We start from the raw sequence: 16808 nt of genomic DNA, 5'->3' as shown, positions 1-16808 counted from the left end.
GCCTGGCTGTCATTCTTATTCAGAAGGCAGTTCTATGTTGAAATACAGCAAAACACAAGAACAAAAAATACCAACCACCAATCAACCAGCTGTGTGCGTACCACAAAAGCAAGCATCAATCAGTCTGCTATCACAGACACAAGTTCTGTTCTTATTTAGGCAATGAAGAGGAATTCTTCATTTTCCAGTCCTGCTGGTAATATATGCAAGGGTGGAAGCCTCAAATTTAAAGCTAAAAGACTGGCAACTGAAGCCCTATTAAAATAAATCTATAAATTTATAAAAGATTCTTTCCAAATACTGAAAAACAAAGCTGGCCAATAACCTAACAAAGATATGTCTCCTGTGTTTTTATATAAAGAACTACTAAGGTGTAGCACATCCAGAAATACAGTAACTTATATGTGGCTACCTGCAGCCTATGCAGAAATAGTTGGCTTCATCTCTCCTATTCCACACCTTGCTTTGGTTTTTCTAGCTAGATTATATATTTCTTTGCTTGTGGTTATAAGAATCTTCTTCCCCTACCTTTTTCCACTGAAAACTCTCCTTAAAAAAACAAAAATTCAAGAACAACTCAAGAAAGAAAACAGATGATTGATTAAATGCATTCAGGGCTCTGTCTGAACCCCATGAAAGAGGAACTGAACATTGCTAAGTGCCTATTACATGTTAGACACTGTGTTAAGCACTCTTCTATATATTTCCTTCATTAGCCTTAAGTGCTATTTTTATGCTCACTAATGCCAAACATGAAAATGCTCAAATTTAAAAGGCAAGCTTTTAGAGGCAAAGTTTTCTAACTCACTTCATATTACATTGAAAAAAAGCACCACGAAGAAAAAAATTGAACAGTAAGTCCATCCCAGATTTCTGAGGCCAGCTTTTGATATATAAATACGGGTTCACTGTAACAGTAAAAAACATTTCTTAAGACCACTAGGTTTCCTTAAAGACACTGAAGAACCAAATAGAGTCTCTAAATTCTGTCTCATGATAAACTACTCAAAACGTCAACATTTAGAATAAGGCAAATAGACAATAAGTGAAAAATGAAAATGAAAAAGTATAGCTTAAAATTTAACTTCGTTTAAATAGAATCTGGGGGCGCCTGGGTGGCTCAGTGGGTTGGGCCGCTGACTTCGGCTCAGGTCATGATCTCAGGGTCCTGGGATTGAGTCCCGCATCGGGCTCTCTGCTCAGCAGGGAGCCTGCTTCCTCCTCTCTCTCTCTCTGCCTGCCTCTATACCTACTTGTGATCTCTCTCTGTCAAATAAATAAATAAAATCTTTAAAAAAAAATTCTCTAAATAGAATCTGCTGTTCTGATTATGCAGCTTTGCCAACTACAATGTAATACTGGAGAAAAGCCAGACAGAAAAGTCAAGGCTTCTAAAATTTGATATGCTCTCAAACGAAATTACAAGGCCTATCACAAGAAGTAACGTTCCCTACTTAGATTGGCCTTGAGACTTTCAATGGAACAGGGCAATGTCACATTTATCTGGAATTGCTGGACAATCAGCAATCACTTTATAACACAGTAGGTTTTTCAAATAACTGAAGCTAATTAAAAGGTAAATAAACTATTTAAATTTTTTATTGCAGAAAACAAAAATATATATGCCTTTATACAATATTTCCTTACTGATTTAAGTTTGTTATTATAGCCTTATTGTATAGGACTTATTGTACATCTGTTACCTGCCTTTTCTCCATTTTCCACCAGCTGTGTGAGCCTCTGCAGCCTCTAAAAGCTCTTCCAAGAGCAAATGTATGGCTTTTGTACTGGACTATACAGAGCTATGAATGGTGCTATGAGAGATACTCGCGTGCTTTTTTCCCCTACTCAGTTCAGAGTAAACAGTTCTGTGCTCGAAAAGCCTGAACTGAGAAGACTGGTCCTTGGTTATGTGTGAGGTTAACACTTTTTTTCACACTTTATGAAAACTACAACACCCAGTGGCTCACTCACTTTCGGTATAACTTCTTATCAGGTTTGATCTATCAGTGAATCATTCTAAGCTATTAGAAAGCTTTCTGTCTTTCCCGCGTAGAATTAGAGCACCACCTTGTGTCAGAAACCCAAGGAAATGAGCAGACATCTGTTTTTAGATACCTTAGTTGTCCAAAGTTTTACTGTCCAGTCAAATGATGAAGTGACAAAAAGATGTGAGAAGTCCACTGCTCCAACAGCTGCATGACAATGGATACCAGTGATTGGTCCTTGATGTCCCTCAAACATCTCACTGATTCCAGCTTTGCTATTTCATAAAAGTGAAAATATCAGGGAACTCTCTTGGAAGTAGACTGCTTATAAATACATTTTATTAAGGATTATATATATCAGATTTTGACATAATTTCAACAAACCTAACTCTGCTCATAACACATCAGAGTAACTTATGTTGAGTGTTGCTCAATCCAGATTTGATAACACTACTAAAACAGTAAATACATTTTGAACTATAAACATGGTGTTGACAATACAACTCACAAGTCCAATTATCTGAGGTGATGGAATAGAGATAAAGGGAGGCTACTAATTTTATATCAAAAGCTTTGACATGAAGGTGATCTGAATTGTGATGAAATCTGGACACTCTATTTTTTTTTTTAAAGGAAGAAATTGATAAGGTACAGCTAGACAATTTCAAAACAGATTGAACAGCAGGAGAAATACTAGTCAATTTAAAATGTGTACGTGACATTACTACAAAATTATCAGCAGGATGTACTAAAGCTCAAAGTCCAAATATATCAAAATGGAAAAACGACTGAAAATCTTATTTACAACTTTAAGGGTCAGTATGTGGCATGTGCATATTATATTTGCAACTGCATACATACAAAACCATAACACACCACAACCCGTAAGATCCAGAACATATCATGATCCAAAGTAACCTTTTATTTGAAACAGTATTTAAGTTTTAATTTTATATACCTGAACTCAAATACAATTTGTCAAAAAATAACGAGTGACTCTATGACAAATCTCTACTTAAACAAGGGGCAATTTGTTTTAATGAGACTATTAAAGGGAGAAATTTAAATAATTGCAAATTCCAGTTTAGATTTACCTGCCATGGCGGCATGCTGTGTACACAGAACCTTCTTCACTTCCAACAACAAAGTTGTTGACATCTCCAACAGGGAAGGACATAGATGTCACAGCTACTGCCTTTGACTGTTTATGAACCAATTCCATGCTATCCTATGTAGAAAAAATTAAGAAAATTATTTTATAAAATTGCAACTTTTAATTTTCTTAGAAACAGTTTCAGTTTTAATTGGTTTATAAACAATTATTTTATTATAATACTTATACAAATTTACTTTGATTAAATGAAGTAGGTTTGAAAATAAAGTATATCATGACAAAGTATACCTAACCGGTTAGGCTCATAGGCTGTTATCATAATACTATTATAAACATTTATGAAAAAACATAAGCTGGGATTTACATGGACTTAAAAAATAAAAATTTAGTCTCAAAATTTCAGTTTTCCAAGTTTAACTTACCTGTGGATGAGAAAGCATGTCCAGACTCCACGAACAAATTTTTCCATCAGTAGATATGCTAATCAGATTGTGAGCATTTTGTGTTCCAACAACATTTACACAATATACAGGATGCTAAAGAAAGAGATATTAAAAGAAGTTTTCTGGGATTATTTTGCCCAAAAAATGGAACCACTTTTACACTATAATCACAAGTATTCTGTTCACAAGAATACTGTTGATTAATAAAAGCTTGTCTCAGAAGATAGATGAGTTTTTAATAAAAACAGATTTCTAAAAAGACAACAACAAAAAAAGGTCTTCATTCTTGGTGGCCAACTGATGAAGAATTCATACATCAAAGGAAACACATTCTTAGACTACTCTGACAGACACTACTAAGTATTTAATGGTGAACCAGCACAGAAGTCTAATGGAAATAACCTCTTTACTACTTACTGTGTGTGCAGCAGCTGACAGCGGAGTTCTCTGCACTGGAGTTCTTTTATTGCTGCGGTTATCCCACAAGACAATTTGGCCTGAATATGTACCACCAACAACCAGATTTGGATGAAATTTTGCAAATGTAGCAGACATCACAGCTGACTGTAAATAAGTAAGATTTTTATATTTAAGGTTCAAATGGAAGAAGCCTGATAAGTTATAAAAACAAATCTATATGCAAACATTTTCCCTTTTAGTGTAAGGTATTAGAGGTTATAAAAAGAAGTAAATTAATTTGTTTAAAAATTTCACTTTATTTCATAATATAAAAATACACCTTTAGAATAGTTTTTGCTTAAGTCAAATGTAATGTTTACATAAATGTATTCAAACCATTTATAAGAAAGGTAAAAAAATTATTTCATTTGATTACAGTATTAAATCAAAAGACAACTGGCTCTAACAGTAATGTGACAACAGAGTATAAGCTAGTTTTGATTCAGTTAAGCATTTTTCTCAGAATTATGAGAATCTTTTAATAAAAAGATTGTAACTTATGCAACTAGAAAAGGCTTGCAAATTCTAACCTTCCACTAAACTCACTTTAAAAATCTGCATCTGTTTCCTACTTCAAACATTTAAAACCATCTAGTTCCAAAAAAATAAAAATAAATATAAAAAAAATAAAACTATCTAGTTCCAACTCCTCAGGCCATGTATAAGTAATTTAGTGGGCCAACTGTCTAATTGTATATTCAGCATATAAGTTCATGAGAAACTCCCTGTAGAAAAGACATTTTACAGAAGATTCCTTTTATATAATTAATTACAATAACAGAAAATCACAAATGCAAAGGACTTTAGGTGTGATTAAACATAATAGATGTCAGAAAAGCCACAAAAGGCAGATCATGTTGAACTGAAAAGTCTTCAGTTTTGTTAACATCTGTTTGCAAATATGAGGTGGTTTAGTAAATGCCAATCCAATGAAATCATTATGTTGACAAGAACAGAAAAAAGGCACTTGTCTAAATTCATTAATGAATTCTTAAACTTAGGGAAGACGGTTAAAAGACCATCTTACCTGGCAGTGAAACACATATTCTGGGGTAGTTTTTTTGTATTTCATATTCCACACGAGGGCCACACCATCAGGTTCATGAGGAGCATCTTCATTGTTATTATAGGAAGCCACGAGTAGCTCTGGATACTGTTCACAAGAATCAAGTAGGGAAAAAATTGCTATGTGTAAGAAATGTTTCACATTCTCAGTGACTCAACGGTCTTTACCAGATTATTTGAAAATATAAATATTCAACATTTCCCCAAGAAATGTATCATGAGAGTTATGATTACTGGGATGTAGTTACCACAGTTAATTATTTAAAATGTTTTAACATTAAAACACGCTGCAATTTTAACCAAAGGATATGGTGAGCAACTGAAATTAATGAACCTGGGTTGTGGCATAAATTCAATCTTGAGTTTAAATTAAAGTATGGTTTCAATCCTTTCTTCCAAATATATAAAATGAATACAATAACATTAGAACCATTCATCCATTATTACTTTAAATGATATATACTGATTTAATTATACAAAGTTTCCATAATTAAGAGTGCCTATTAATTTTAATTAAAAAACGAGTAACCAATTTTGTTACAGTTTACCTGAGATGACCAATCCAAACAGCTAACAACACGATGCTTTGACCAACGTTCATCAAAAAATTGTCGATTTAATGACAGTTTAGCACCTGCTTGAATCTCTCTACAGAAAAAGACCAAATCCAAAAAAAGAATGATGTTATAACTTATCACTCTTGATCGGAAAGTAACAAAAGTAATCTTAAAGTAACATTGCTAAAGCCATAATTTTAGCCATTAAACATTACCCTTCTTTGTCTTCCAAATCCCTTCCGCTGTAGTCAAAGAAGATATTAATCTGCTCAGAAAGTGCTCTCTCTACAATTCTTGTAGAATGGTCAAAGAAACTTAAAAATTCCTCCGAATGTAAGATTTGTTGCTTTTCTTCTTCAGTCAGCTCATGAGGGGGAGCTGGAAAACAAATATTTTCCTGAAGTCAGTCTAATTGATGTCCATCAAATCATGTCAACTCACTATCACAGTTTGGATCAATGAATGGCACATATTTTTTTCAATCAAATTCACCTCTTTGATTTAGAGGATTCTATTCTACTTTAACACATAAATAATAAAAAAATTTTAATAAGAATCAACAAAATTTTTGTAAGTTAATTCTTTAAGGTACCTTTACTATCATTTTCTTCATCTTTCTTTAAAGTTTTCTCTTCTTCAGGTTCAGTAGGTGGTTTAGGAGTCACTACGTCATCTTCTTCCTCTTCATCTGAAAAAAAAAAAAAAAACAAAAACACAAAAATTACTTTTATGAAAATAACCGAACTTTCAAGCAACAGTTCAGAAGGTGTACAACTAACTATACATAAATACAAAAGTAAACCACTTACAAGACAGAACAAGTAAGAATAATATGAATTCAATCAACACAATTTTAAAGAAATCAGTGGAACTTCTTGGTGTTTTACATACCTATGTGGTACCTCTAACAGTCATTCCAAATTTTGTAGCTACATAAACTGAAATAAGATATATAAGCAACTAGGACAAATTCCTCATGGAAATCTCTAAAAGCTTGCAAGCATTTATCATTCCAGACAGAACAACATGCAACTCCTGCATAGTTTTATGTAACATGCTGACACATTAATGCTGTGGAATGAAGAAAATCAAATGTCTAAAATAGCCTACAGAGCTGGCTGCTTACTTGTGATCTGAAACCATCAGTGTCTAATGGGTCTTCATATGGCATAAAGACGGCTTACATTAACTCTCAGGTTGCTATTTGAGAGGCAGATTTTAAAGATAATAGCTATGAGACCACATTTTCTATTCTGTCATTTTAAATGCAAGTCTCATTATCTATTGTTGCATGATGTGGCAATAAGCACTTAAAATCATGTTTTCTTAACTTGGAACAAAAATATATATTGAGATAATATACAGTGTTTATAGGAAGACTTTATTACTAAATCTCCTCTCCAAACCAAGAACTTAAAATCACTTACTTTAAAATGTTGTAGAACATACAACTCTGCATACCTTCTCTCTTACTATGTACTGAGACAGATTTTTATGAAGAAAATGCTTCTTTTTATTGCCTGAACAGATGTGTCATTTGTCTATAAGGGAATGGCAGCAGGCGTCTGCAGCAGAGTGCATCTTAAGTAATGAGGGCCTATTCAATAAGGGGACTTGTTATTTATAGTCATTTCCCCGACCCATGTTCAAAATTATCTAAAGCACACATACATGCTCCGTACACAAAAGAATGGTCAAGGATGGGAACCAGCTGCCAAGTCATGGTCCCAGCAGCCAGGCCAGCTGACTAGATAGCAACAACCAGATGGCACTGCTGGGATTGTGTCTTTCTGCTACAAGGTGGCAAAAGGATGGCACAACATTCTTCCGCTTGGCTGCTTCCAATCCCGTCTCTCCCCAATGGTGAGCCTGTGCAATTACCCACACTCCAGGAGGCCTACAGATAAGCCTTTACCCTGCAAACAAAATGCAGCTTGTAGGCCACACCAGCTGCCAAACCACACACATAGTGTTAGGTTTGGAGAGCTATGAAAATCTTTCTAAGTCTATAGTATTAGCAATAAAAATAGAACTGTACCTGTAGGAAAGAAAGCTTTAAATGGCACTGTATAATGCACACAATGATACAACCTCCAACTTAATCAAAATGATAATGACGTATGCCAATCCTACATTACTTGAAATTGAGCGATTTTTACGTTCTGACAAGTTTACAGAACTAGGATAAATGGCACGAATGATTTCAATATATGCTCATACTTTTGAACCAAATGGTGAAGGTTAAAATTTTTCCTTTCAAGGGCCTCAATCAGCCACAAAGGAAAACAGTAATCACTGTCTTTTCAGCCAGCCCAACCGCATTTGTCAGCCCTTTCTCCGTCAATGCAGCCAGAGCAATCAACCTGCCAAACATTCAGAATGGAAAAACAATCTGAAAATACAGGGTATAATGCACCTGCCAGTGAAAATGGCCATTTCAAGAAAAGCTAGTGATCTCAGTGACCCCGCTGAGGAGGCGGTGGTGCAAAGGGGAAAGAACACGTAAAAGAATTCTTAGTGATCGCCACTCTCTTGCACATTGACACTTCCTTACAAAGCATGCCAATTACAGCTTTTGTGCTACTTAAAAAAATGAAAGCTTTTTTGGGGGGCAAAATAATCACACAGAGACACAGAAAGACAGTACTCCTTTTAGATGAATTCTCATATACAACAGATTATTAATCTGAAAACAGTATAACTGGTGACAATTCTATACTGTGCTGCTCAAACGTGATGAAATTCTACCATAAAGTCACCTGTAGGTATAATGTAATAAAACAGTTTAATTACATTTAACTCAGAAGTTGACTTTTAGAATAATGATATATTTACTTGAATTAAAAATTAAGTTTGAGTGTGTGTGTGTGTGTGTGTGTGTATATATATATATATAATATATATATTTCCATTTTCTGACTATCAGTTATCCTAAACAGTTTTGTTTACTAGCAGGGTTTATGGTATGTAAATCCTAAAATCAAGGAGAGGGATTTTGAGACACCCTGGACAGGTCATTCTTGAGCACTGTGAATTACAAATTACAGCCTCCTATCCACATTGTATTTTCCTCCCTCAACTTTGTTGCATTATACGGCTTCTAAGTACTATTTCCAATGACAGGTGTCAAATTCCTGTCATAATGCATATGGTCAGTACTTTAGTGCTAAGTGACCTCATAATCTACATATTTAACAGAAAAGATCTTGTTTATAGACCATCTTTTCCTTCTAAAATTTAAAATGTAGATGAAGTATGCTAGACAGTGATCTATATCTGCCTCTTACATGGCATTTGCCCACAGAGATCGGTTTAGTTGTGGCTGAATCATGAGTTATCAACTATTTAGATACATGTTTTCAGGATTTTGTTTTGGAGTTAATGTACATAACTCTCTTTCTACATGGATGAAAAACTGATTTAAAAACTATGATAGGTCAAAAGATTAAACTAAATAAAATTTCAAGGAACAAAACCCCAAATCATCTGTTCTTCTTAAAAACTACAAAACACTGTATTTTTATTATGAAGTTGGTCTTAAACAATTATATATATCAAATATTTGGTAAAAATGCCCATCAGTAACATCAGATCAGAGAATGTTTCTCCGAACAAATACACTTCTCTTTTTAAAAACTAATATGATAGTTGCTAAAGGACTACTGACACGAGCAAAAATATAGTATCATAATTCTGAAGATTTTCTAAGCTAGTCCTTATTACATGATAAACTATAATGTATTTAAAACAGAAAAAGAATGCAACAGAGCAGGAAGACTGAAAAATGGGACTGCCATGTCACATCAATTTATTGATGAATATTCATTGCAATATGCTAAGTGGTTAACTCCATGCTTTCTCTGACAGGGAATCTAAGGTTATAAACTGAGCAGTAAAGAATGCATAAAAGTAGCAGTTACTTTTAAAATGACAAATCTCTTGTCAATGAATGCTAAGACTAAGTTTAATGAACCATTGAATTTTTACTTTGAGTTAACATCAAAATTGTGATGTATTTTGGTGAGATGGAAAGAAAAGCTGCTCTGTAAATTAAGCTGCACCTAGAAATAACACCAAAGAATGAAATTCCAGTTGTCGGAATAATCTGTTACAACGGAGTAGGTTAATCAAAGTTAAATCATCTGTAAAATGGGTGGCTTTTGTTAAGCTGAAGGAAGGAGTCTTCAGAACAAGTTTTCTCATCTGTATGTCACATTACACTTAAGAGACATCTAAGCTAAGAATAAGCCACAAAGTACATTTTGAATTATTTTAAAATGTTACAACACATTTAACAGGTAATATGCAACATCCTAGGAAATCCTCACTAAATACTGATACTTTTTAAATCTATCACTTATCATTATTAATTCTTACTATGAAATGAAAAACAATCTCCTCATTGGTGCATTAATGTTCAGAAAATGTGTTTTTTGTCTATAAATGTATCATGTAGTTTCATCAAATTGGTGTGCCATATTTTAAGATAGTTTTAATGTCCTATAGAGTATTCTTAATTTACAAAGTAGCCTTATTGTTTATAGTATACCACGTCTAGAAATCAGAAAATTTACTGCATATAAAAATGATTTAATTTTCAAAAATTCAACTTGTGAATAACTTTACAAAATCATAAAATGAAATTAGAGAAAAATGATTTAATTATTAGTTTTTAAAATATAAGTTAGATATGAACAGTTTTCCTACAATATTCTCAAAATAATCCTTTCTTTTCTAGATCAAAATCATTTTGAATCTCTTCATTTCAATACAGTTGTCCATAATTTCATCTATTTATACCTTACGCTTTAAAATCATGTTATGAGGGGTGCCTGGGTGGCTCAGTGGGTTAAAGCCTCTGCCTTCAGCTCAGGTCATGATCCCAGGGTCCTGGGATTGAGCCTCACCATCGGGCTCTCTGCTCTGCAGGGAGCCTGCTTCCTCCTCCTCTCTTTCTGCCTGCCGGCCTCTCTGCCTACTTGTGATCTCTCTCTGTCAAATAAATAAATAAAATCCTTAAAAAAAAATAAAAATAAAATCATATAATGAGAACCTTATATTGGGATAAAACTTCATGAATGGATCAATGGAATCCACTCCTTTTATATTTTTAAATATCTAGAATGATATGCAAGATCTCCTGAATTTCTTAATAATTTAGATCTTCACCAAGGGAAAATATACAGCAGTTTTTAAATTAGTAAATATTTTGAATACAGATCTAATGCTAACTTAGGGGAAAAATAAGAAAGAAGTGAAATTTTAATTATAACCAGGTCTTTTTTATACAAAGTTCAGATTTATCTAGACAGTATTGGCATCACTGACATAGACCTTGATATCTGTGATTTCATAAGTACTACATTCTTCTGATGCCATAATTTCACATATGCTGATTAATAGTCTTTAAGATTAAGAACACATGCTTTAATTTTCAATTATATTTATATTCTCAGAGATTCCCTGAGGGTTGAAACTCATTTATTACGTCTTATTTATTCCAGAATTTTTTAAAATTCAATTTTGGACAAGGGTAATTTTTACCAGGGGCCCCACAAATTTAGTCTACCTGGGAAGTATGGATTACAGACAGATGTTAAGATCATGTGATAACAAACTTAGGCTATTTACATATAATGCTTTTCTATATATTATAAATACTAATTGACATTTTCCTAAGAAGTATCTGGCTACTAAACCAATACCAAAAGTAACTGTAAAACTTCACACAGATAAAAAAAAATTGGAATAGTAATAAGAACTGTACCTGACTGGAAATCAAAACCAGGTTCTGGTTGAGCCCTATGGTCACCCACCAATTCCTACAATTGTCAACCAGAGGCTCATCAATTAACTTCTTCAGGCCTCAGTTTCCTCAGGTGTAAATAAACTGATAATATTAGATAACATAGGATTTCTTGCTCTTTAGATAGATCTTTAAAGAGCAAGAAATCCTATGTTATCTAAGATCTATCTAAAAATAGCAAGAACAAAAATCTATACCGAAAAGGTAGATAAAAATAATGCCATTTTCAAAAGAGTTAAAGACTTTTAAAAGGTAAGGGAAGAAAAGTAACTTTTCCAAGAGTGTATCTGTGGACACCATGAGAAGCTCTTTACCTGCAGAGAGCGAAATTGACTAAGGTCACATGTTCCTAGTCAATTTCATTCACAGTAGGTGCTTTAAGACTGCAAAGCACCTCAGTTCAGAAACAGTACTACCAACTTACAGAGTAAACTTGAAAGCAAGAAAATGCCTAGAATGGAGAAAAAGAAAAACAAGGCAGAATAAAAACCACTGCTTTTTAAAAGAATAGATTCAGCCATTTGGAAAAAAAAATGGTAGAAAGATAAGAGTTAAGCCTAAGACCAATTTTTATCTTCAATTTAGTAACTCATATTACTCCTGCACTGATTACACTGACTACCCAAGTTTAATTTACTCCTCTGCTACACTCAAATTATAATTTCAGCAATTTTGTCTCATGGTGAGTTTTGGAATTTGTTACATAATTCTTAAATGGAAACCAACCAGGCTAAGTTTGAGAACCACTGTATTAAAGCAATGGATAAGTACAACCAGTGCTAAGCACAAAGTGTTTTCATTATAAAACCTTAATTTCAGGTTTTTTCTTTCCCTCTTTCTACAACTTCCACAAATTGGGGAAAGAAACTTAATGGTAAGAGCCCTAGACACAAAAATAATTATAATAATATAGAAAGGAATTGATCTCATTTTTATAAATAGTTCCAAAAGCCAAGGATGGCCCCAGAGTATCAGGATAAATTTCTCATTCTCCTTCACTTATATAACTTTAAAAAAAAAAAAAAAAAAAAAAAAAGGTAGGGATGCCTGGGTGGCTCAGTCGGTTAAACATCTGCTTTCTGCTCAGGTCATGATCCCAGAGTTCTGGGATCGAGTCCTGCATCAGGCTACCTGCTCAGTAGGGAGTCTGCTTCTTGCTCTGCCTGCTGCTCTTTCTCTTTCTCTCTCTGACAAATAAATAAATAAAATCTTAAAAAAAAAAAAAAAAGAAAGGATGACCTAATGCCTCCATATATAGTGTATACTCAATAAAACTGTAGAATATAAATACTTGTTAGGTTGAAAATGAATAAACACGGACCTTAAAAAATTAATATCTAAGTCTAATCCGCATAGGAAAATTTTTAAAGGCACTGGTGCTGATGCAGACATACTCATTAGAAAGAGGGCTGAGTTCACTTATCTTGTCACTTTCACCTCCAATTAGTAAAGATAAGAAAAATTACATTTAGCACTATGAAAGATCAAAGCTGTTTATTCATTCCTGTAGATAATTACTATAAAGTATTATCCTGATGCAGATACACCAATAAAAAGTTAATTAAACCACACTATCCTATAATAAAGTGTTCTTCAAACTACAGGCCTAACTAAACCAATAAATTGAGCACATTATGGTCACTTTTCTTTTCTTTTTTTTTTAAGATTTTATTTATATTATTTGATAGGCAGAGATTACACGTAGGCAGAGAGGCAGGCAGAAAGAGAGAGGTGGAAGGAGGCTCCCTGCTGAGCAGAGAGCCCAATGCAGGGCTTGATCCCAGGACCCCAGGATCATGACCTGAGCCGAAGGCAGAGGCTTTAACCCACTGAGCCACCCAGGCACCCCTATGGTCATTTTTCATTAAAAAAATAAGTATAGCAAGAGAAAGGGAGATGCTATTTAATAAAACTTTTATTTGTTATACATTTGTATCCATGCCTGTACTATATTACACTATAAACTGGAATTTTTATCATAGGTTAATACCATAAAAGCATGAAAATGCTGCTTCAGTGGCAGCATGAGAAAGCTCACCTTAAAATCAGACTAGGTTTAGAATCTTAGCTATTAGCTCTGTAAGCCTTGATAAACTCTTTCAGTTTTACCTTCTTCGTGTGTAAATAAAACCTATACTTAACTCTTACAGTTTCGGTGAGAGGATTAGAGATAATGTAAAGTGCTTCACACTGTACCTGGTATGTGAGCACTCTTAGTGTTTAAAATTTTCAGCTATTAATTTACACATAACATTTGAAGAACATTACAAATGAATAGCTAAAATTATATTTGAAAGATGTTAACAGGTTCAATTTTGTTCAAAGTATTCAGAGGGATACCTAGAACACAAAATAACAACACATCTGTATCTACACAGTTTGTCACCATGGAACTCAAGAAGGCTTTAAGGAGAATCTATAATAGTTTCATTTATGGATCTAAGAGCAAACAAAGACTAGAATATGATAGTCATATTAAAAGCAAGAACTGAGACTAATCATACTTTTTCACCCAAACTCATCAATAATTATACTATAGCATTAACACTTGAAAATAACCTATTTCCTAGTAGTTACTTCCAGAGTAAATGCATGAAAATAAATAATGCAAGTAAGCAAAATCATACTCCTGAATTAATTCCTTCACCAAAAACTATGTTCTTACCACATGACAGGCACTATTCAACCAGGCATTACAGCAATGAAGAAGAAACAGTCTCTATACTCACAGAAAATCCAACAAAGAAAAAGTTTGGTGATGCTAAAAGCCTTGCCCCAAATAATTTAAAACTGAAAAAAATAGAGTTCATCTTGTGCTTCTGGATCATCAGCTTATCTAACAAGTCATGATCTTTCAAATTTTTAATTACTTACAAAATAAAAACAGGAAAAAGAATTAAAAAAATTTTTTTTTCTATTTATTCGACAGAGATAAAGCGAGAGGAGGAATACAAGCAGGGGGAGTGAGAGAGGGAGAAGTAGGCTTCCCACCAAGCAGGGAGCCCGATGCCGGGCTCGATCCCAGGACCTTGGATTATGACCTGAGTAGAAGAGAGACGCTTAACAACTCAGCCACTCAGGCGCCCTGGAAAAAGAATTTTTTAAAAATGCCAGTCTTATAGGGCTATACACTCAAATTAGTTCAGTGGGAATAAGTTACATGTTAACATTTAAAATTTACACACATCTCAAAATAAACAATTAAAAATGCAAATTTCAAAGGATAAAATCATATGTGTGTATATATATTTATATGTGTGTATATATACAGACAGAATTTTAGAAAAAAATGCATCTTAGAAAACTGGAAACAAAATATTAACAGTGGTTATTATACAGTGGAATCATGACATTTCCTCTTTATATCCTTTCTGCATTTTTTAATTGAAGTATAACTGTCACAAATATCCTGTTAGTTTCAAATACCTTTTAGTTTCAGATATACATATAGCAATTTGGTATTTTTAAACACAACAAAATGACCCTAACAATATGTCTAGCTATCATCTGTCACCATATAAAGTTATATATTATTGAATATATTCCCTATGCTGTACATTATATCCCCATGACTAATTTATTTTATAACTGGAAGTCTGTACCTCTTAATCTCCTTCACCTATTTCACCCACCCCCAATGTCTGCCCTGCTCTGGTAACAACCAACAGTTTGTTTACTGTATCTATGAATCTTGTTTCTGTTCTGTTTGGTTTTTTGGTTGTTTTTTAGGTGAAAATGCAGTATTTGTCTTTCTCTGTCTGACATATTTCACTTAGCATAATACCCTCTAGATCCATCCATGTTGTCACACATGGCAATATTTCATTCTTTTTATGGCTGAGTAATAGTCCATCTCCTTTACCCGTTCATCTATTGATGGACACTCAGGCTGCTTCCGTATCTTTGACTACTGGAAATAATGCTGCACTGAACAGAGGGGGGCATATACATCTTCAAATTCATGTCCTTGTTTACTTCAGATAAATACCCAGAAGTGGAATTGCTAGATTGTATGATGATTCTACCGTTAATTTTTTGAGGAACCTCCACACTCTTCTCTAGGGTATCTGTACCAATTTACATTCCCACCAACAGTGTACAAGGGTTCCCTTTTCCCTATATCATTACCAATTCTTGTTATTTTTTGTCTTTTTGATACTACCCAAAACGACAGGTATGAAGTAGTATCTTTAGTTTTGATTTACATTTCCCTGATGACTAATAACGTTGAGCATCTCTTCATGTATCCATTGACCATCTGTAGGTCTTTTTTGGAAAGATGTATATTCAAGTCCTCTGCCCATTTTTTAATTGTTATTTTTTATATTGTCTAAGTTCTTTATATATTTTGGGTATTAACCTCTTCTCAGGTATATGATTTGCCAAATTCTTCTCCCATTCAACAGGTTGTCTTTTAGTTTGGTTGATGGTTTCACAGAATCTTTTTAGTTTAATGTAATCCCATCTATTTATTTTAGCCTTTGGTGCCAAAGTCTGAGAAAACTGGTCTAAAAAACTACGTACAGTTAAGACCTATGTCAAAGAGCTTACTGCTTATGTTTTCTTCCAGGAGGCTTATGGTTTCGGGTCTTACATTGAAATCTTTCATCCATTTTGAATTTATTTTGTACATGATAGAAGACAGTGGCCTAGTTTCATTCTCTGTATTTTCTATATTCTCCATGATATACTACTCTAATAATTAGGAAAAAATTATTGAGAAAAAAGGAATTCTTCACTTAAACTGAATATATGATAGGCATTACCCAAAATAGCTTCAGAATGCTTTATATTTCAAACAATCCAAAATGCATTTCATAAGTATGATGGAATAACTAAAAATAAATCTCCGAATTATTAGATGAAGAAAACCAGCCTAATATCCTTTTTAAATGAGTCACTATGCCCTCATTTGGGCTATTCTGCTCACTTGTTTGAGTTAACATATATAATAATGTAGCTTCAGAAAGACAGACATTAAAATACTTAAATATACTGATTAATAAAATATTATTTTCCAGAAATTATGGAATCTTGCAGTGTTCATATTCTCCATACTGTTAGTTCAACACTTTACCTTTCCTTTTTTCTTTTAAGTTGCTTAAGTCTCAAAATTACCATCAGTGGCTTTTTTTCTAGAAAGATGAGGATTTTTCTCCTGTGAAAGCTATTTTACCAATCAGTGGAGCAGTAGGAATGAAAAAAATGTATTCACAGACATGAACATTCACATGATCAAGTAAAAAAAAAAAAAAAAGGCCTGGATAAAAATATTATCCTGCTTTCCAAATTTTTGAAGTGTAATAGTATGTACGACAATGTCAACCCTTTTTGGGGAACAAGATGAAAGTGAACAGAAAAGTTTAAGGTATTTAT

The 16808-nt window shown here is 33.4% G+C and overlaps 1 protein-coding gene across 4 annotated transcripts in view; it reads right to left on the bottom strand.

Moving 5' to 3' along the window:
* Positions 1 to 16808, bottom strand: part of DYNC1I2 (dynein cytoplasmic 1 intermediate chain 2) — a 55543-nt gene that overhangs the window by 15602 nt on the left and 23133 nt on the right. For all 4 annotated transcript variants that reach the window (XM_044242329.1, XM_044242328.1, XM_044242331.1 and 1 more), the window contains 8 exons: positions 6219 to 6314; positions 5842 to 6004; positions 5618 to 5717; positions 5032 to 5157; positions 3963 to 4109; positions 3525 to 3638; positions 3083 to 3216; positions 2119 to 2263 (listed from right to left, as the gene is read on the bottom strand). In XM_044242329.1, the coding sequence (XP_044098264.1) occupies positions 2119 to 2263; positions 3083 to 3216; positions 3525 to 3638; positions 3963 to 4109; positions 5032 to 5157; positions 5618 to 5717; positions 5842 to 6004; positions 6219 to 6314 (1025 nt within the window). The remainder of the gene's footprint in view (positions 1 to 2118; positions 2264 to 3082; positions 3217 to 3524; positions 3639 to 3962; positions 4110 to 5031; positions 5158 to 5617; positions 5718 to 5841; positions 6005 to 6218; positions 6315 to 16808) is intronic.

Source organism: Neovison vison, chromosome 3 (assembly GCF_020171115.1).
Source record: "Neovison vison isolate M4711 chromosome 3, ASM_NN_V1, whole genome shotgun sequence".
Lineage (NCBI taxonomy): Eukaryota > Metazoa > Chordata > Mammalia > Carnivora > Mustelidae > Neogale > Neogale vison.
This window is presented reverse-complemented; position numbering and strand designations above follow the sequence as displayed.